General features: G+C 41.4%; 1 protein-coding gene across 1 annotated transcript; it reads left to right on the top strand.

Moving 5' to 3' along the window:
• Positions 1-755: 755 nt before the first annotated feature.
• rassf8b (Ras association domain family member 8b) lies at positions 756-17,812 on the top strand. The gene is given in 11 exon segments (XM_044108562.1): positions 756-1,224; positions 11,726-11,797; positions 11,968-12,138; positions 13,843-14,193; positions 14,288-14,481; positions 14,561-14,698; positions 14,700-14,753; positions 15,366-15,440; positions 15,706-15,828; positions 17,128-17,251; positions 17,556-17,812. Coding segments are annotated over 9 exon segments (1,287 nt in total). The 5' UTR covers positions 756-1,224; positions 11,726-11,797; positions 11,968-12,026; the 3' UTR covers positions 17,672-17,812.
• The last annotated feature ends 3,684 nt before the right edge of the window (positions 17,813-21,496 follow it).

Here is a 21,496-nt window from a genome sequence, read left to right as displayed (position 1 = left end):
TTTAATGTTACATGAGACTCAAATAACAAATCTGATTAATGCATTAAATCTGCTGGATTGTTCTGTAACGTCAGCCAGTTAGTTGAAGCTCTTAATATTTAAACAATATAATATAGTCTCTTCCAAAAAAATCAAAACAAACAAGCTTCTACACAGACGCAACTAACATTACAAAAACAAACTGGTCAATTTCTTTTGTTGCATTCATATATATATATATATATATATATATATATATATATATATATATGTACATGTACAGACCAAAGGTTTGGACACACCTTCTCATTGAATTCAATGAGAAGGTGTGTCCAAACCTTTGTTCTGTACTGTGTATATCTGAAGTTCTGTTGTAAGATCAACCATGTACTTTCTGAGATGCATCCACAAACATAAGTTAGCGATGCTATCTTTTTTTTTTTTTATCTTTAAAGAGGATAGAGAAGAGGTAGAAGTTTGTATTTATGTATATAAAACCTGCTTGGATGATGTATTTGCACCTTTACCGGTGTCTTGTATTTTAGATTGTTGTCACATCTAAACATTTCTCACCAAATTTCAATAAGTGTTTGTCTCACCATTAAAAAAACTCCAATGCCGTCAACTAGCACTGAGTCTTTGACGTTTTAGCTCGCTCTGTCTGTAACTTTTACCAGCTGAATAGACGTCACAACAACGCGATAAAATATGAACCCCCTTGTATCGTCTTTAAAGTGGAGCACAAGTCTTTTTTTTTTCCTGCTCGTCACATTTATAACAGCTTGAATGTGTCTGCATAGGACCTGAGCCGATCTGGGTCCATCCATGTGTTTACTACTAGCACAGTGAAGCTTTAAATGGCTCCATCATGCCTTGCGGCGCGGATGATGTTGTGCTCCGATCTAAATCACCACTCGCGTCCCCGTCACTGATGGGCAGAGCAGCGGGTGCTGTATCGGGCAGCCTTCGTGTCGGATGTCCGAAGACGGGACGGACCGAGTGGTGTTTACATCCACACGGCTTCGCAGAGGAGGAGGAGGAAGAGGAGGAGGAGGAGGAGGCTGCGCACCGTTAACTCCTGCAGGAGCGGAAAGGCACGGATTGAACCCGGGATCTCAACCTGCTCTACACGCCACAGGAAGCGGTGAATTTTACTCAGAAGAGGCATACCGAGGCTCCGGAGCACCGGGACGGCTTCTTCTTTTTTTTTTTCTTTTTAAAAAAAAAAAAAAGCTCCGACAGGCGGTGAGCTGCGGCTGAGATTCGCGCTGCGTTAAAACATAACCGACTCAATGTTGGCTTTCAGCACCAGTTCGTGGTTGTGTTGTGTAGTTTAACTGTTCAGCTGTTGCATAACTTTCATATTTTTTTTGTCCTGCTGTTTTTCTGGTCCTCCTATCTGAGCGACAAGTCCAGAGAAATATTACAGAAATAGTCGGAGGAAGTAATGACACCATGTGTCCTGGACAGAACATACCAGATCAATGAGCCGTCAGGAAGTGAGTGTACAGTGAGTGTATAAGTAGTTGGTTTGTGTGTGGGTGAGAGAGTCTGCTGATGAATCTGCTAGAGCCCACTCAGCAGTGGATTTTAATCAAAACTTTTCTAATTTGAGTTATCGCCCAACAGCAGAGCAAACGAGGGGCTGGAAGCTCATGTGTGATGAAGGTAAAGAGAACTTTATCACAGTTGCATGTTTGGTAGTAGCAGCACTTTGATGCAAAGCCGACCTAAAGCAGAAGCAAAGTGAGCAGCTAGAGCAACCGGTATAGGATTATTATTTAAATCAAATGTACTGCTGTCTGTGTTTTGTACATGATGAATCTGAAGCGATCATACAGCAAAAAGCTTTTTTTTGTAATCTTTGGTTAAATGCACCCCAGGTTAGAAGTTACGTTAAGCGTAAGGAGAATATTAGGACAGTTGTTGTGGTAATGAATGCCAGTTCCTTAAATGGTAAGGGTTGCTTTGACACAGTGTTAAGCTTGAGGTCATAATGCATTAGAGCAGAGTTTCCCCAGTGTGTGATTAGCCTGGCGGGCTACCAGGCTTTACTTTTGCCCCCGCCAGGCTAATCATTGCTCATTTATTTAAGTCTTTTTAAAATGTTCGTATTTTTTAAGGCTTTATAGTTGGTTTTCGATCTTTCAATAATACAGAATTACCAAGTGATATTTTCAAATTTCCTCCAAGCTTTAAAGATTTTTTTAAAACTCCAAATCACGACGGGCCGCTGGACGATGACTGCCCTAGTACCCAACCACCGGGCTTAGCAAATTTCCTGGGGGAAACCTTGATTATAGTATATGAACAACCTTGTATCCCATATTTGAAAATATCACATTTAGCTTTTGATGAAATGAAACATATGGATAATGTCCAGTATTCATATGCAGCATCATGACTTATATGTTCAACTACAGCTCTAGCATTATTAGCCACAGCAACGTTTGCTTACACCTTGCACACCACAGCTGATTCCTGCAAAATGAAATCTATCCGGTGAACAACTGGATATATATTTGTTGTTGTTGCACATTTTGACTTGAAGCTGAAAACTTTACGACTCACTGATCCGAGGTTCAAAACATCCTCATGTGCAACACCTTAGTTGCCATCCTTAAAGCGCAACACTGAGCTTTTCTGGATATTTCCCAAAGCTAAAAAGTGGACAGTCATAAAGTTAAATGTTATGTTATGCAAATTGCAACTGTTTGGACAAAATGACCCCCTAAACCAGTTATTTATTTATTTACTTCCGGCTGTTAGGTGATGTAATTCAGAGCTAAGTAATAGACTATAAATCAGACACCAAAGTAAGTTTTTCAGGATGAAATCATCCATCCTGTTTTATTGCCTGAACAATTTGAGCTACTGCAGCGGGAAAAAAAAAGTCTTAGCAGAATTACTGGAGTAAATCTTTGTCTTTCAGCAGTCTGTCTCCCCCCTCCCTCCTCTCATCACGTGGTCAGCTAAGCCGCCAGACTTACAGGCTTATTGTCTTCATCACTCTGATTAGTTTTAACTTTTGCGGTTGCACGGCGGCGGTTTCATCGCTCCAACGTGGCGATCGCGACGTCTTTCCAGTAACTTGACGCGGTGCACACAAAACGCTGCCCTCATGTGCGTTCCAGTTAAAATCACACACGCCGTGCTTCACGGCTGACTGACGGCGGCTGAATGCACCACTTTCCGGGCTGATTACCTCCTGCAACTTTTCACTCAGCACCTCCGAGGCATATTTGTCCAAACCTGCGGTCGAGTCACGGTCTCCAGCTGTTGACATTTTTAATTTTTCTTTAACAAACTCTAAACCAGAGAGAGAAAAAGCCTCGCTGAGCTGAGGTAATTTAAAGATTGCAGTAGACGTGACACTGAGGGGTAGGAGCAGGATGCTACAGTTGAAGGAGGCGACTTGCCAACTCTACAGCACAAAGTCATCAGTGTATTACTGTATGAGAAGGGACCACTGAGTCCAGGACACTCCATCAAGCAAAGTGACTTCATGTCTCTGAACGAGGGTCCGTATTTAATTGAATTTCCTTGTATAGGAAACACCTGCTGACATTAGCGTTTCTGGCTGCCATTTTACCCGTGCGGCACTAGCATGGCACTGAACATGACAGTCCCAGTCTCAACAACGAGAACTTCATCTCCCCCTTATACTGTAAGGTCAAAGTAGGGTTAAGTTGGAGTAGTTGGCTGCCTGCGCAACGGCTGTCAGGTTTAGGTTTAACCTTTTGTTATTTCATTATCTGTTTGGTTTTTTTTTTGTTTGTTTAAGTGAGATCACATTTTCATCAATCCACCTGATCAATCTCAAAGTTGGCCAGTTCTGATTACAGCCACCGGGTTTTAGAGCATCTGCTAATCCTGAAACCTAGTTAGGCAGAGTGACAGAGTGAAAAATCAGAGTTGGAGTCCAGACAGTGAAGTCGGCCTTCGTAACCCTTTACAAGTGGAAAATGCTATCGTGTCGACAACATGATATGGGACTGATACATGAGTTGAATTACTCCACAGTCAGTGATTAATATCTTCTTTGGAGGGATTCCACAGTTGCTCCATGAGTTGCAGCAGGAGGCAAAAATCCAGCCATGTCGCCCGATCTTCAAGTTGAGAAACCCCAATGCTGTTCACGCCTCCGTTCTTTCTCGTACCCTCGATGGAGGGAGACAAAGAGGAAGCAACAGGAAAGCGCCGCTTGCTTCTTAATTGTCGCAGATTGTTTGGCCTCCTTTTCCCAGCAGTCAGTCCAGTGGTCCGTGCACAAAGCTTGGACAAAGCCAGAGCTGGGTTGCTATGGTGAGGGATTGTTTGTATCCAGGGATTGTGGGCTCACGCACATGTTGCAGCACGCTCTTTTGTTTGAGCGCCATTCGGTTCAGCAGACGCCCCCTCTCCCCTCACAAACTCTGAAACACTCTGGGCTCCGGCAGCCATCTAAAAAAAACTGTCCTCTGATTGCATCATAATTCTGAGCTGCTCGCTTCTCTGATGTTTGCTGTGCCGTTTGCAACTTATTTTTCTCTTTTTGCTTAGTTGGAATGTAAAATTTAAGGGTCAGGAGTTCAACCCCAAACACGGAGTTTGTTAAACTTTAATTAAGCCAAAGCCAGAGAGAGCAGGGAGCTCAAGACAACAGGAAATGAAGTGTTAGGTTTGCAATTAAATCCGGATTTGAACTCCAATTAGTTGTCCTGGGAGGTTTTTACGTTGACTGACTTGTGCGTCGCTCGCTGTGTTTGAGGAAAATCTAATAAGTAACCCAGCCTTGGTGTGCCGCATCTCCTCTTGGGCTCAGCCTTCCTGTGGCATCCTGAGAATGAGGCTTCAGGGGAGGCAGACTGAAGTCACAACTAAGATTAGCTCTGTGGTTTGCAGGCCAGACAGCAGGATATTCCTCATGTCACTAACCAAACGCCTGCCGCAAAAACTGCCTGACTGAGGGGTTTGAATTGACAGCAGCAGACCTTCAGTTTTGTAGCAATTTTCCTGATGTCATGAGAATAATGACATTACATTGTTTTCATGACTCTTGATTCTGATATGTGGCACTTTATGCTAGTAGCGGTACCTACAATCACCGGCTACTTCCTTCAGTACATCCCTTCAATTGATTCTTAGCACATTAGTGAATTGTGCACCTTGTAAACACCAACGAATAAATTGGTTTTTATTTCTGTATTTAGCTGTATTTAGCTAGCAATGCTGGAAAACAGTACTTGTGGATGGGTGCAGTGAGCGTGACACTCGGGCACAAAATGCGGAAAAATTGCATCAATAACAAGTGCTTTAGAGACACTTGTGACTTAAAAAAATCAGGGTGATTCTCTGTTGACAGTTATTCCTATTTATGGGTGCTGGCAGTCAATACTTGACACATGGGGACGGCATTAGAGCCGTCACCTCATACTCACTATTTGGACACAAGTGTCCAAGATGGGACTCCTGACCTGTGGACATTTTTTTTTTAAATAAATTGAACTTTTCGCTCGACTCTCCACACATGAAGGCTTTATTTTGGTCTTCCAACTTACTTTAGAGTGCATTTTTTTTTTTTTTTTTTGGCTGAATGGAGAATACAGGAATGCAACACTGACCCTCCCCCACCTGTTGCTGCTCAATTCTGGTGTTGAGGGAAAGCAAGCTTGAAAAGACAAATTTGGCTGTCTTAAATGTAGCAAAACATAACCCTCATCGGTATTCTGCTCAAAGTTTGTTTATCATGTATCGAAAACACTTAGAGTTGTTTATTTTTATTTTTCTGTATGATATTCTTGTATTTTTACTCGATGAGAGAATCTCAAACCGCTGAGTGAATCTATATATATATATTGTATTTTTTCTTAAACTCCCCGTGCATGAACTGTTCAGTGGAGCTGAAATATGCAGAGCTGATTCTGACGCTTTATTAAAATGGTCACAACACTTCTCACACATGTTCTGACAAAACTGTCTGGACTCGGCCCGCTGAGCGGATCCAAAACATGGGAGCGCGCATTTACAATGAAGCGGCTCCAAAAATAGAAACCCCCCCTGTCGCAGCATGCTAATTTATGTAAGCTCGCTCGGTATGATTGATGTATTTACACGCTGGCAGAGGGAGCATCAAAGTAAGTGCTGCTTCCATTTTCTCATAAACGGAGAAAATGGAGCCGGTATCGTGGAAGTTCGGAGCGGCTGCGTTGCAGGCGGCTGCGGGGAGCGAGTGGCGGAGGCAGCTGAGGCGTAGCAATAGTCTCCATAGTGACTGGAGAGCTGATCGTTCCCGGCAGGGGGAAAGAAAATCGAAGCTCATTTCCACTAGGAAACAGACTTCACTGCTGATGGAGTCCGGATCAGTTTAGGACAGAATTCAGCTTGAACGGCCTGACCTTTAGGGTTTCCAGGTCAAAGCCTCTTTAGCCTGTGGGTTTCAACCCAGAGTTATTAACTAGTCTCAGCCATTGTGAGTCTCTTAAGTTGTTCAGACAAGTCAGTCACACAGACATCCAGGGACAAAGCTGATGGAGCTTTTAGTTCTGCTTATTTGGACCAGAACATTTGAACATCTGCCTCGCTTACAAGAAGGCAACAGTTTCATCGGAGGGGGGCTGTGGGCACATTTATGTTACTATTTTGCACAATGCCTGCTGCACTGTTTCACTTTGTGTGGTAAACCCAGTTTCAGCTTTGTGTTGTTTTCTTTTGCTTGTTTTCGTCTCCCTCCTATAGTGGCAGTGCTGTGATGTAGTGAAACAGCCGTACGCAACACTAGAGAAAAATCACTAGAAACTAGAGAAAAAAAAAGTGTCGATATGGGAATGAAAAACTGAGGCGGGTGCTGCTCCTTTGGTTTCTTGCAGCTTATGTCCTATGTGTTTGCTTTTGCGATTTGAAAGTGTAGTTTTGTTGTTTTTTAGCAGCCTACCGCCAGAGTACAGCAACAGGTGGGGATGGGGCGGTGGTCCTTTACTGTGAGCTGGAGAAAAACATCAGGTATGACAGTACAGTACATTTTTGCAACTATGAAGTTGAAAGGTTTTAAAACATTGCTGGTTGTTGATACTGGGAACCGGCCCATGTTTACTTTGTATTTCCTCACACGACTAGCTGTGTGAGGAAATACAATCATTAGATCTAGTTACCTATAAATATCAATAGAACATCCTCAAAAACACCAATATTCATCTAGAACTTCCTGCGGCAGTTTTCTGTCCTGCATGGCTAAAGCTAACTTGTGCTTAGCCTCCTGAGTGAATCCTTTATAGAAATGCTATTGAGAATTTTTTTTAAATCATTCCTCTTTGCAAAATCAGCTTCAGGTTGTTGTGTGAGGCTCGTTTTCCTTTCAAAACTCGACATACCTCTCTGTGTACATGTATGAGAGGCATTGGGTCTAGCAAAGAACTACTAGAGTCCTACTCATACTACTTTTAACTCAGCTGAACACTCAGAAATTTAGTTTTCACTCAAATCTCTAAAGGGGCGACAATGCCTGCAGACTACTCAGAGTAAGAAAAAACAAAAAGAACTGAAAGGTGGGAATGAAGTCATGTTTTTCAGCAGAATATGGACAGTGTTTTCGGCCACGTTTGAAACAAAACTCCGGCTTGTAGGAACATTAGTGTACCTGCAGGTGAAGATGGCCGACTTGGTCGTAAAAATGTTGTGTGCAGAGACCCCTAGCGGACCAGAACAGAGGACGACTAGAAGGCGTGGCACTGGAATGTAATGAAAGGCTTAAACACACACCACGCTTTTCAGAACCTTAAAGTTCACGCTTTGATTTTATCAAGACAAAATTTTTTTTTTTTTTAAAAGCTCGATTTGTGTTAATGCTTTGGCGAGAGATTGTTTAACTTTGCTGATTATAGCAAGCAAACTCTTTGATCTGTGGCTCTGGATTTAAACCATGTGGCTTTTCCAAGGACACTTTGGCATGCGGAGGAGCCGAGAGATCAGGCTGCCCGCTCTTCAATTAGAGCTCAACCTGCTCGACCATCTGAGCCGCATCTGTCCAAGGTGAAAGCTTAGACCAACAGCAGGACAAACAAAACGAAGCAGATGGCGGATGTTTCAAAATTAGGCCACGAAACAAGTTGCGACCGCGTCGGCTTAAGGCATCAGACGTCAAGAGTTTCACAAAGTCCAGCTCTGTTTTCGTAGCGTCCCATTCATTTGTGAATTCATACTTTGTGGCATTCACACTTCCTGCTCACATGCTGCACCAATGTGATCATTCTCATGGCAAATCTCCAAATCCCACTCAGCAAATGGCATCTGCCACCAACTTGGGAATGTAATCTGTTATGAAACCACACTTGGATGCACACGTCGTTTTTGCACGAGCATCGAGGCGAGAATTCAAACTGCTCTGTGATACAGTCTGCAATAATAATAATAAAAAAAGAGCCAAACAAAGCAGGAAACTGAACTCCTAATCAACGGCATCAACAGTAAAATAATTGGTTTTACTGAGACTGAAATGTGAAATATAAATGTTGCTTTTTTATTATTATTTATTTTGTTTTGTAAAGAAGGGCTAGCAGGAATGCCTATTGAGGAATAAGTTACAAAACAAGAAATAATATCAATAGTTGAATGATGCAAAGACAGATAATGTCCGTAAAGCTCACTGATAGTCGGTGGTAGTCAACTTCAGCGGTCATAACACTAACATATTGATTCCTCACTAATACTTCAGTATTAATATCAATGCTACCTATTGTCAGTCACAGTTGAAACCAGAAAAAGACACAAACACACCTTTTTTTTCCTCACTATCTCAAGTAAAAATTAGACCAAGTTTCTCTTTTTACAGATCAGTTAGAATTACCAAAATTATTTCTATTTGTTAAAAGCCACAATAACACCTGGGACTCACTGCTTTCTGGTGGGCAAGCAAGAACATTATGCAGAAATATTGAAGCAGCGTCTAAAAACATCAGCCAAGAAGTAAAAGGTCGGGTGCAAATGGGTTCATATGGACAACAACAGTAAGAATGCAGCCAAAGAAAGTGAATTGTTGGTTTCCATGGTATAAAATAATAGCATGCAGCAGGTTTGTTAGCAAAAGAGTTTTTTTATTCCGATCTGTATTTGGTAGTTTTGCTGCTGAAGGTTTGAATATTTCCTCATTTCAAAGACGTTTATCTTCATCAATAGCAGCGTTTACACAGAATAAAATAAACAAAATAAAATAAACTAGTCAGACAATTTCTAAAGTTAGACTTTTCAGATTTTACTTTATAAAAAAATATATTGAAAGTCTTGTAAACCACAAACTACAATCCCAATAAAACATTTTGAAGTTTGTGACTCTAACATGGAAAAGTTGCAAAAGATTTGCAATAATGCTTTCCATTTGATCACAACTGATTTGATCTGCTTTTGCCTCGTGGACAATTTTCCCGTGCGGCCGGGTGTGCAGCACAATGCCGCCTCACCGGGAGAACATCTAGTAGTTAAATTACCGGGGGGAGGGGCATTGGTCCCATTCCAGCTGTGATGAAGATGGAAGCTGCCTTTAACTTCCATGTCAAACGACATGAGCGTTGAACAATCAGAGCTGAACTGATGGCTCGTTTCTGCAGCTCAGTAAGGTTGCACCACTAAGCATTAGGCTGCTGCACTTTAACTGCTCTGCTGCTCCGGCAGCTGTTGAGGCGTTGCCAGCTTCGTAATGACCGCCCCGCTGCTGATGCTTGTGTCAGCACTTTGAAAATGGCTCTCATTTTGTGTCCGTACGCTCTTTTTTTTTTTTTTTTTTTTCTTCAGCAACGAGCGCCTGCAAATGAAAAAAATGCATTGGAACGGTTCTATTACACGGCTACAATTGCTGAACCACAGGGGTGCTTAGACGACTGTTCAACGGGAGCATTGAATGAAACCGCTTTCCAAAGAACAAGTGTCCACGTCGAGTTTTTATTAGCCGCTCGCGTCCTCGCTTATGGCCGGGCTCTCTAGTGGTCGGAAAGTCGTTTAGGAAATAACTGGAAGGAAATGAGCTTGTTGATTTTGTTTTATAATACGCCGAAGGCCAAAGAGCTTTGATTTTAGGAGTTAATCTCATGGGCGCCGCCAGGAATCTTGGGACCCAGGACAAAAAATTTAATTGCTGCTGTTACAATTTATTGAGTCTATCTGACCCATCAAACACGTCACAATTTTAAAGGCTTGCAACTACCTTGCTTTCTTTGGTCCAATACTGATACTAGCACAATATTTACTGCTCATGAATTTTACATCCAACAGTCCGCACACAGAAAGCAGGTTGCTTACATTTTTTCTATTAGTTTTAGGTCACTGAAATGTCTCTCTCCACGAGCAACAGTCATACGCAACGTGCAAAATGTATATGAAGCAATCCAGACTTCTTCAAGCTTAATGGTTGGTTAAATTTATTTAATGTTTTTTTTCTGAGTTGTGTAAGTTATTATGTGGCTATCTGTACAGCAAATAGTGATGGGGATATAAACGTCTGAGTCATGTTTGTGTCCATAAACTGCGTTTCCTCGACTGCTAAAATGTCCTGAGTTTGGCTAATGGCGGACATCCGCCATGTTGGAGCCATTTCATGGAAAACCGAGAGGGAGAGGCCAAAACATCATTCTGACCAGAGTAATTGTTTCACATTTTGTGATTAATTAGATGTCCAATCGGGACATTTTTATTATATTGCGCTACAGTGAAACTTTAAAATCTGTTCCAGAAGACGCATTTAGCTACATTTTTCTTCTGCTCACTTTGTGGTCGCAGTTAAAGTTAATTCCTTATCCAGCCTAGCTAATCTCAATCTGAGGTGTTTTATTTGATCTCCGATTTAGAAATAAAAGTTAAGACGGTAGCTGCGTGCTTGTGGCCCTTTCCTAACGTTTTAGGAGCAACACAAATCCTCTGTACTTGAATAGCATATTCTGTCATATTCAGACCACAGGGAAACAAAAAATTAATTGGTTTTATTTAAAAAACTCCTAGTTGCTGTGATTTTTCAGTTACACTGATTTCTATAGGAGCTGTTAGATGAGCCACAAATATGACTTGTTTTTCTTCTGGAAAATAAATGCGCTGAAAATGTTTGAATTTTATTCATATTTTCAAATTGGATAAGGCTGTTGGACAAAGAATGGCGTCATTTAAGGATGTCTTTATGCGTCTTTTTTCCAGAGGGGGAGAAAAAAAACTGGGAAGGTTTATGTACCGAGGCGCAGCGGTGAAGGTCGCAGGTTTAATTTGATATAGCTAAATGTAAAAATGTCAGTGCACATTATTGGTGCTAAAGCCGAAAGACTTAGTGCTGCTGTTGTGCATCATTACATTCCTAGAGTGTTTCATCACGCACAGGGAACGTCTCCAACTCACACACAGAGGGATTAATGATTATTAAGAACTATTTGCAAACTGATTTCGCATCTCAACTGCATCCATTGTTAGCTCAGCGTTAGCTTGTCGGGATCTGAATGACTTGTTATTGGCAGTAAATATTTTACCGTAGAGCCAATAGTACTATAGCTTGATGTAGCATTTTAGCTAGGTTACAGAAGTGTTGTTTTTGTTGTTGTTGTTTTCAAGTCACCTCTATTATCAATAGGTGACTTGGATTTATAAATATGTGGAATATTTAGTTCAGGAGGCAGATGAAATACATTTTTCACAAATTATTTCTATACCACACTGTCACAACATAATGACAGTTTTAACAAATATGTGAAAAGAAATATTTTTAATAAAAGTTACTTATTGCAGCTTTAATTTCACTTAGGAGAGGAAGGTTCAGGAGGGATGTGCATTGGAGCTGCTGCTGACTGACTCATCTGTTGTTAGGTGGTAAAAGGTACAAGTACAAGTTAAATATATGAATATGTTGGTAACTTCTTTCCTTAATTCAGTAAATGTTAGTGAAATGGAGGCTGCTTAGAGCTTTCTTCCCACTGACTGAATTGTGCCTTTCTACACACATTTGCTATAATATAATAAGTGTCGTTTTCGTTTGCTGGCTTACAGGGTGCGAGAATAAACCCTAAGAGCTCCCCCTGGTGGCATGGAGGAATGAGGGCCTCTGGATGAAGGCCATGGAGCTGAAAGTCTGGGTGGACGGCGTACAGCGCATCGTGTGCGGGGTCACGGAGTTCACCACCTGCCAGGAAGTGGTCATCGCTTTGGCACAAGCGATTGGTAAGTTCAATGCTTCGTACAAAACAAATAAGAGGTATTGTGTCGCACACTCTCACTTTGACAGGAAATCAGGTGTGATTTAGGTTACGTTTTAAGTGAGATAAATTTGCATTGTGTTCTGTGAAGCGCTTCATATCGGGTGGGCAGGTTGTCAGACTGACTCTGGGTGATAAATTGCAGGAAGATGAAAGGTGACTGGAGGGCATGAATGTTTTCCCCATAAATAAGCCTTTACAGAATGAGATGAGTCATACTGCAGCAGCCCTCGGTTTATTGACAAGGAGCTGCAGTGAAATAAGTTAGCATGCTGCCTTTAACAGACAATATGTGAACAGTTTTGTGCGGCTCCCTATTTTTCAGATTAGTTTTCGCCGACCCGTTAGACACATTACAGCTCAAAACATGCCTGTCAAAGTGGCGGAGCAGCAAGATGTGTGGCATTCGCTGTCCTTTGTGTCCTCTTTGCCTTTTGTTCAGGCGGCCGGGCCACTTTGATGTGAATGGCTGCACTGATGAATGCTCCTCTTTTTTTTTTTTTTTACAAGGATCCTTACTGTGCTGGATGGGGGTTGAGGGTGAAACAGGCAGTGTTCTGCTCTTATCTTCATGTGTACAGACTAGAATGCAGAGTACACACACACACACACACACACACACACACAAGCACGCGTACGGATACACAGATGAAAAACTGCAACACCATTGAGCCTCCAGCCCCTCACAATCGCTGCTTGTTGAGTCGAATTTTCCCACCGTAAAACCTCTTTCAGTCAACACGCTGGTGGAGCGCTTTGAATGCGCTGGTGGTGCACGAGCGTGGGAGAGCCGTGGAAGAATTTATTGAATAAGTTTTGTTCTTTTCACCGTGTAAATTCGACTTTCAGGCCCAGCTTTCCGAGTTTATTTGGATTTTGTTGATGCCACAGCAGCGGTTGTTATCTAAACTCTGTTCTGGCCTCATATGTACGCTACCTCACAGAACTATTCAGACTCCTTAAACCTTTTTCACGTTTCAGCCGCAAGCTTCAGTGAACAGAATTTTATTGGACTTTTGTGTACAAGTGTGGTGTTTATTTATATCCAGCCTTCTTAACTCACTACGCAGAACCACCTTTTGCTGGAATTACAACCAGTTTATACTGAATTTCTTGCATTTTTTTTTCTTCAAGACCAAAATCTGTCAAAATTGTTCCTCCTTCAAACTTTCATACATCTTTATCTCTGACCTGCTGTGTTCCTTATTATGTTTGTTCACATGTATTTGTACTGTATTAAATTATGCACAGGTCAACTGCTAAGCTTTGGAAAAGATCAGTGAGACTGTCGAGACTTTTAAACCTTTGCTCACAACCCAGATTTATTCTCCGGGATTTCATTTAAGCAGAGCTCGAGTTTCATTTACGGAGTATATTTGCATTTTGTTTTGACCTTACTTTTTAGTATGTTTCTTGTTCATATTGTTGTTGTCTTACTTTATTTTACTGAATTATGCAGCACTTTAGTCAACATTTGTTGTCTTTTTTTTTAATGTGCTAAAGAGGGGAGGATACATACAAACTATAACGTTCACGTTTCTATTTGCGGAACAAATTTCAACGCTTTTTGTTGATTTTTATTCATCCTTCCATTTGTAAATGTTACAAGGTAATAAAGCACATTCTAAATAACCGCACAGATGTTCTGACTTGCCTTCCTTCCCTCCAGGACGCACCGGCAGGTACACTTTGATCGAGAAATGGCGAGACACGGAGCGCCACTTGGCTCCACATGAGAACCCCGTGGTGTCCCTCAACAAGTGGGGTCAGTATGCCAGCGACGTGCAGCTCATCCTTCAGCGGACCGGCCCCTCCGCCAGCGAGCGGCCGACCTCCGAAGGGCTGGCTCGGGTCCCGGAGCGGGGCCTCTACCGCCAGAGCCTGCCGCCTCTGGCCAAGCTGCGGCCTGCGGGGACGGACGGCTCGCTCAAACGTAGGGAACCCAAACGCAAGTCTCTGACCTTCACCGGGGGAGCCAGAGGACTGCGGGAAATATTTGGAAAAAGTAAAGATACCGAAGGTATTCTTTCTTCCTGTTTTTTATATATATATATATATATAGCAGATATGAACTTTGTGTGATTTTTATTTTATAAATTTGTTTCTACTCTCAGCCAAACAGCCTAAGCAGCAGGGCGTCAGTCTGAACCTGAGCAGAGTTGGCGGCCGTGGGACGGCATCTGTACCCGGGAGTCCGGCCAGGGAGCTCAGCCGGCTGGTCCAGCTGCAGCGAGGCAAGCTGCAGGCCCTGGAGAGCCGTCTGCAGGGCTGCGAGGCCGAGCTGCGAGACTGGGAGGAGGCCAGCGACGTGAGTCCGACCGCGGCCAGCCGAGTGTTTCGGTGAAGAAAAGAAGAAAAACAATTTCAGTTATTTTTCCATTTAGCAGGAAGGAAACGTGGAGGACGAGCTACTGCTGCTTCTGGAGCAGCAGGTGAGGAGGAACGACGCCGAGGCGGAGGAGGAGGAGTCCCACATCGAGCAGGAGGCGGCGGGCAGGCTGCGGCAGCAGCTCGTCGAGCTCTTGAGGGCAGCAGCGACGCGACTGCAGCAAGCTTTTGGAGTACTTGGCGCGCATTCAGGTGAGCCCTTCGACACAGAGGAGCTGCGTGATTCCGGCGTTTTTACTGCACCTGGAAACAGCAGGAGTCCACAAATCCAACCGGTGGCCCAGTATCAGGATGTTATGTTACAGACCCACACTGTGTAGAGAACAGTAGTGGAGTAGAACAAAAATGATGAATGTGTGTTTTTTTTTGTTTTTTTTTTAATTAATAAAATCCTAAAAAGTGTGGCATACTTTTGTATTTGTATTATGAAAAAAGGAGCAAATGATGAATGATAGTTATTAGAAATTCAATTCCTTGATTTAAAGGAACTCTGTGTTTCAGCATCTTTGCAGTTTTTTTGGAACTGAATGCTACTTCTCCACGTCCAGCATTAAATGCAAAAGCATACCATTCTTTTCAGAGACTTATCAAAAAAAACTAAAAATGTTGAAAACTATTTACGCACTTCCACCCCTGCAATTATGGGTCGCTACTGTGGGCTGGTTTAAAACATAATATCCCAATAAAACATATTTTAGATAGTGTTGGCGGAAGACTGAACATATCTAGAAAGCAAGAGAGGCGTACTGAAATAGATGAGTGTTTCCGTGAAGGCTTTGCAGTGATGTTTGCTGCTTTATTTAGAGTATGGAGACGGGCCTAGAGAAGGAGCGACTGCAGCTGGAGGCCGAGCTCAACCTGAAGGTCAAGGAGGAAGAGGTACGAATCAGTTCACCTTGCTTTTCCAAACACACACCGAGCTGGAAAGAGAAAGGAACGTCCTTTTTAAACTAAACGACTGACAAATGAAAGGTTTATCCCAACCAGGAGTTTTTGCTATCATGACATATTGTTAATCTCGACTTCCTTTGTTTTGTTTTTTTTTTGGTTTTGTTGTCAGCTACCCAGTAGAAGTTGATAAGCTACCAGTCTTGCTTCCCCTTCAAACTTTTGATGAGTGTTTTCCTTCATCTCCTGACTCCAGGTGCAGGCCCAGCTGGAGAAAGTGAGGGCAGAGCTGGAAGTGCAGAGCCAACAAACGGCGCGGCTGGAAAGCAGCTGCAAGGCGTTGGAGCGCTCGCTTTGCCAGTCGGGCAAAAGACTCCAGGTCGGCTCACATTTCATTTGTTTTAGTCAAACTGTTCTTGTTTTTTTGCCACTCCAGATTCAGAACTGTCAGGGTTTTTCTTTTGTTTGTTTGTTTTTTTGCCTCCAAAAAGAAACAAAAAAAACAAGATGCTCCAAATGGGCTCGAAAGTTTCCGGAAAAAGTTGCGAAAGTTTGTATTAAAATGCCGGATAACGTTGGAGCTGCGGAGAAAAGCCAGCGATCTGTGAACAGGTGGAACCGTAGAAGTCTGAGCTCCTTAAATTGCAGGCAGCGATCCTTGCTGGGATGTGCAGTGGATTTTTGCTTCTGTGCCTCCTCTTACGAAACGAAATTTTCCTCTGCAGACTGCGACTGCTGTGATGTGAGAAGTATGAGGTAAAAAGAAGAGGAAAGGGAGGGTATTAGCAGCATTCTTTGGCTGATTAGAGAGGGGCGTAATAAATACGCAATCCCTTCCCAGAGGTTGCTTAACCCTCTGGCAACCCGCTGTCGCAACTGGGTTACGGCTTGAGGGATTTTGAGCAGATTTCAAACGTGCACCTCTCAGATCTCGTCAAATTTATGACCACAATTTTAAAATAACCTGGTAAGATTTTATGAGAAATTATGAAGCGTTGGAAAAATGATGCATTCGAGCCCCTTTTGTCTGTTTTCTTGCAGAATAACACGAGCTTAGTAAGATTTGACGGTGCATGTCTTTATGTTAAAACGTTGAATTTTGAACTTATCGACTATGTAGTTTGTGTTTTTATGTCTGATACAGTTCCAAAACAATACTCTTGTCACAATAAGAACTATTTGTAGCTTTATAACCGCATGGCACAGGATTCAATACTTCTCTTGAAAAACATGTTGCCATTAGTAATATAGTTATTTAGGACAACAATCATTAAAGAAGTGTGATTTGTAGCACTAAGACACGCTCAGTAGCTGCATTTAGTCATATTTTCAAACGTATTGATGTTTATTGGTTTACTCTTATAGAGCAAACTGTGGACAATAATAGAAGACGTGATAATACGGACAGTTTTAGGTTTTTTTTTTAAACATATTTTACACATCAATACCGTGATTACAATAAATCCGTAATAAATCAAAATTTTAACACGATAAGAAATGTATCGCGATACAAGCTATATGATAAATGGCCACCCATAGCAATGTCACAAAAGATGAAAAAAATAAAATAAAAGGTTTCTGAAAATCTTGCATGTAAGTTAGCCTTGCTATGAAAAAAGAAAAATGACAAAGTTGGTGGTTTGTTTAGTTTCCTTTGGTGTTTTGTTTTCTATCTCAGGAGAAAGAGCAGGAGCTCGAGCAGCTAACCAAAGAGCTGCGGCAGGTCAACCTGCAGCAGTTCATCCAGCAGACTGGCACCAAGGTCACGGTGCTGCCCGCTCAACCTGCAGGAGACAACAACGGTGAGCGCCAGCCCAAGAACCTAAAGCACACACACACACACACACACACACACACAAATCTAAGACAATAGTCTATTTCATGAAACTTCAATTTCATAGCTCATTACCTCTTTGGCTCCTGTGTTGTTTACCCACTATTGACGTTTTTATCTATAGAAACTCAGTGCCACCTGGTGGTCAAACCCAGAATAGCACATCAGATTGTAACTAGATGAGGCAGGAGCCTGTGACTGTTTTAACTTAGGTTTTAGCTGTGTGAACAAAAAGAAGACTGAGGGTTCTTGATCAACTCTTGCGTCTACAGATGTGGAGTGCGGCTCTCTGAAACGGCTGGGCTCGTCGCGGCTATTACCCAGCGATCTCCGCGCTCTGCAGAGCAGGGTCTCCTCCAGTCTAAACCCAGAAGGCATCTACGTCTGACTCCGCACGGCCGACGCAGACAGCTGGGTGGCCTGGTGTTTCAGATTCACAGGACAGCCGAGAATCCTCATCAGAAACAGCCATTTTACCGAGACTCGGAGACAAACCAAAGTCATGCTAAGGTCATGCTAATGTACAACACCTTTGTCTGAACTCTGAGGCATGAGTGAGATTTCCGCCTGTGCTGTTGCATAATGAGGTAACGAAAACAAACAGCTACAAACCAGCAGATCTTTACTTTTTCCTCAAAGCAGCTGCTTCGGACTGACTGTAAATGACCAGAATTTGAGAAGTTTAGACTTAGGTAAGAGTAGACGCATGAGCATGCACATCTCTGCTATAACCTTAGCCATATTTGATTGCCTTACTCTGGTAAAGAATAAACATATAAACAAAACCAGACATAAAGAAATATAATGTTAAAGCAGAACTCAAGGTACCTTCTGAATGCCATAAAAAAAAAATCAAAAATGTTTAGCAGCAACCTAGGAAACTGCTGATTGTACCTGATGTCAGTGTGTTTTAAAATCAAATCTGGTGGGTTTTTTTATATATGGGTTTAGACTTTTATATTTCTTCAGTGGATATAGAGTAGCCTTATACTCAGTTTTTAAAGTATGAAGTAAAACATCCAACTTATAATTATACGTAGGAGGTAAAAACCAGAACGTGTAGGCCTGTAGAGTACCAAAAGTACTGTATATAAAATCAATCAAACTAAATAGCCACCAGGTGGCGACAAACACAAACTATTCAGGCGAGTAAGAGTAATTTAAACGGATGTCATCTCTAGAGATTAGATTGTTTTATAAGTTTGTGTTCATATACATACACTGTCATATTATTTTATATAAATATATATATATATAAAAAAAGCTTCAGCACTTTAGATCTGAATGTGTAAAAGTGCCACTATATATTTTTTTTCATTTTATTTTTAGCAGTTTAACAAAATAAAGATGTCTTATTTGAACCAAAGCTAGTGCAAGAAAATAAATTGTTAGATGAATGTCATTTATATATATATAGTTTGAGTGAAACACTAATTACTTAATTTTTTGTTACACAAAAAATAGGAAGTAATGGAATAAAAAAATGAGAAATGTGTAAAAAAAAAAATTCTTAAAAAGCTTCTACATGTGTGTGTAGCGAATCCAGATTCATAAAATCAAGCCCATGATTTCCTGAAACTGGATTGAAATGCAAATAATGCATTCTTTAGAGTTCTGAGTCCAGATTGTGCATTCAGTGAAATAGTGCGTTGGGATTTTGATTTTACAGAACGTGAGCAGGGATCTGATGAAATGTTGTTGCACGAGATCGGAAAATACATTAAAACACTCTTTGTCTTGGTTTGAGACTCTTATTTTGAAGTAGGAAAGGAAGCAGTTCTGAGCCTTGGTTACAAACATTATGCTAACTGTTTAGTGTCTCATGATGCAAAACGTGGGATTTATCAAACAGGATTGGGAAGAAAGTAAAGCAAAAATAAACTCTATTAAACATCATATTTTTAACCACTGTAAGCTGATATAGCCACACACCACTAACCACGAACCACTATTGATGCTAATAGTAACGTTTGTTAAATTAAAGGGCTGTTTCACAATTTTTTTAATGTCTCCGGGCTTCTTTTGATCATCTGTAGTCCATTCTTGTAATGAAACCACAGCAGGTAACTTAATTCAAGCCAAAAGTTTGTTTTTATTGCGACCATACTGTAAAAACTTGCCAATAACATAAGTTATTACCAGATTGGGTATTTAATAAATAGCCTAGTCAATAACGGCTTATTAACCAGCGTGACTGCGTGTCTGCATCTAGAAAATGACATGCAAATACGGTCATACTCAATAAAATCTTAAAAATGTCACTAATTTTAGCAAATTAATTCACTAAGTATAACATGCTTGAAATCTAAAGTTGTAGATTTTGAGCGGGAGCTTTGAATGTTGGCCACCGTCGACGGGTGAAATGATAGCCTAACTCATAAATCAAAGCCGCAAGTTTTGATGCACAAAAATATCTTTTATATCCCAGATGTTCAGGCCTATGTCAACATCTCATAACTTGTTACAAAATCAGCAAGTTATGTTAATGGCTTGTTTAAAACAGTGACGTGCGGTCAGGGGAGGCAGGTGAGGCAGTGCCTCACCAGCCATCATGGAAAGAAAGAAAATATATAATCATAAAGTAATTTAAATTGTTATATTCATCCGGTGGTTTGTACTAAAAAATATTTATTTTTCATGTAGCTTCACCAATTTCGATATTTATTTGTTCAAAATCGCTGAATTTTCTTATTTTCCCATTCAAATGCTTGAAGCGATGCGGTGAGGCAGCAGCGAGCTCTGCCTCACCTTGGATTGCCAACCCCTGGCTCTGGCTGGCTGCTAAGCGAGAGAGCATGTTGCTGTACGGCGTCAATAAAATGGTTTAAACAAATTTAATATGTGAACTTATTTCCAATAATTTAGCTTATGTATATAATGTACAGTGCTTTTTGTCACCAACTGTGTTTGTGTAAGGTGTTTCGTGTAATGAGCGATTATAAACGGCAGAGAAAAGGTTCGAGGTGAGGCAGGCAGTTCTCTTGCCTCATGGCAGGGGGCGCTCAAGATCCCAGACGTTCGTCTTGTTCACTCCTCAACTGCCGAGTAAGTGACAGCAGCTAGGCTAAACGATTCGGGAAGCAAGTCAAGTGCAGCGATAGATTATAATAGAGATAGTGATTTTTTTTCCTCTCGCTTATCCCGACTTTCGACATGGATGACTACATTACAACACTAAAAAAGTTTTCTCAAGTGGACTTTCAATCGAAGCAGGAGATAATATGTGTGTTTTGTGAGCTACAGTTTGTATGTGTAAGGATGCAGAAGTGAAACATAACCTGTAAACTGCTGTCAATCTATGCATCTATTTGCAAATCTGATTCTGATGACGTCAGTGCCTCACCAGCTATGAACCTCACCGCACGTCACTGGTTTAAAATAACCAAATTATTATGTTACTGGCCAATTATACATTATTGGTTGCTACAGTCCCTATAAAAGTGGATATTTTTCACTGTGCTTGCTGCTTTATTTGAGTGTTACAGTGGCAGGAGTGCACACATCAGAGCGTAACACTTTTCAGCTCTGAATCAGTATTCATCCGAGGCAGCTCTGTTGTTTCAGAGCGCTTTTAATTTGTGCAGCCATAAATCTTTTCTACTCATCCACGAGATTGAAATTTCTTAACAGTTTCTTTCAGAGTGATAAACAACCTCAGCTTTTTTTCTTCTGTTTTTTTTTCTCTCCAATTACTCCATTTGACAAGCTGGAAATCCAACATGAGCCTTTTGTAAAGATCCTCACACTTGTGCTGTGTATGCGTAACGGCGCGGAAAGGTCCACCTTTCGCTTGTTTTGGAAGCCGAAGACATTCCCACTGTAGTTGAACCTTTCTGTAATTGCTCGGCGACTGAAGATGATTGTTCTTGTCGCTGCAAAAGTCTCAGCTGGAGACTACAACGAAAGGAAAGTTTTAAATAATGGCGTGCTTAGCTGAGAAGGGTTGGGGATGTCGACGTGCCACGTCAGGCTATTTTTACAGTGGACTGAAGTCTTATATATGCAGAGTACCAGGCAATAGACTGTGTGTGCATGCTAATGTGTGTGTGTGGCTTTTTTTTCTTCTTTTTTTTTGTATTTGGACTTCCAATTAATCGCTACCAAGCATTGGTTTTTAACAAAGGATCGGCTCAGCAGAAAAATGGTGAAATGTCCTCATTATTTTCATGCTTTATTTTGTATCCATTTGACAACAATAACTTAGAATGGAAAA

Source organism: Gambusia affinis, linkage group LG23, assembly GCF_019740435.1.
Source record: "Gambusia affinis linkage group LG23, SWU_Gaff_1.0, whole genome shotgun sequence".
NCBI lineage: Eukaryota > Metazoa > Chordata > Actinopteri > Cyprinodontiformes > Poeciliidae > Gambusia > Gambusia affinis.
This window is presented reverse-complemented; position numbering and strand designations above follow the sequence as displayed.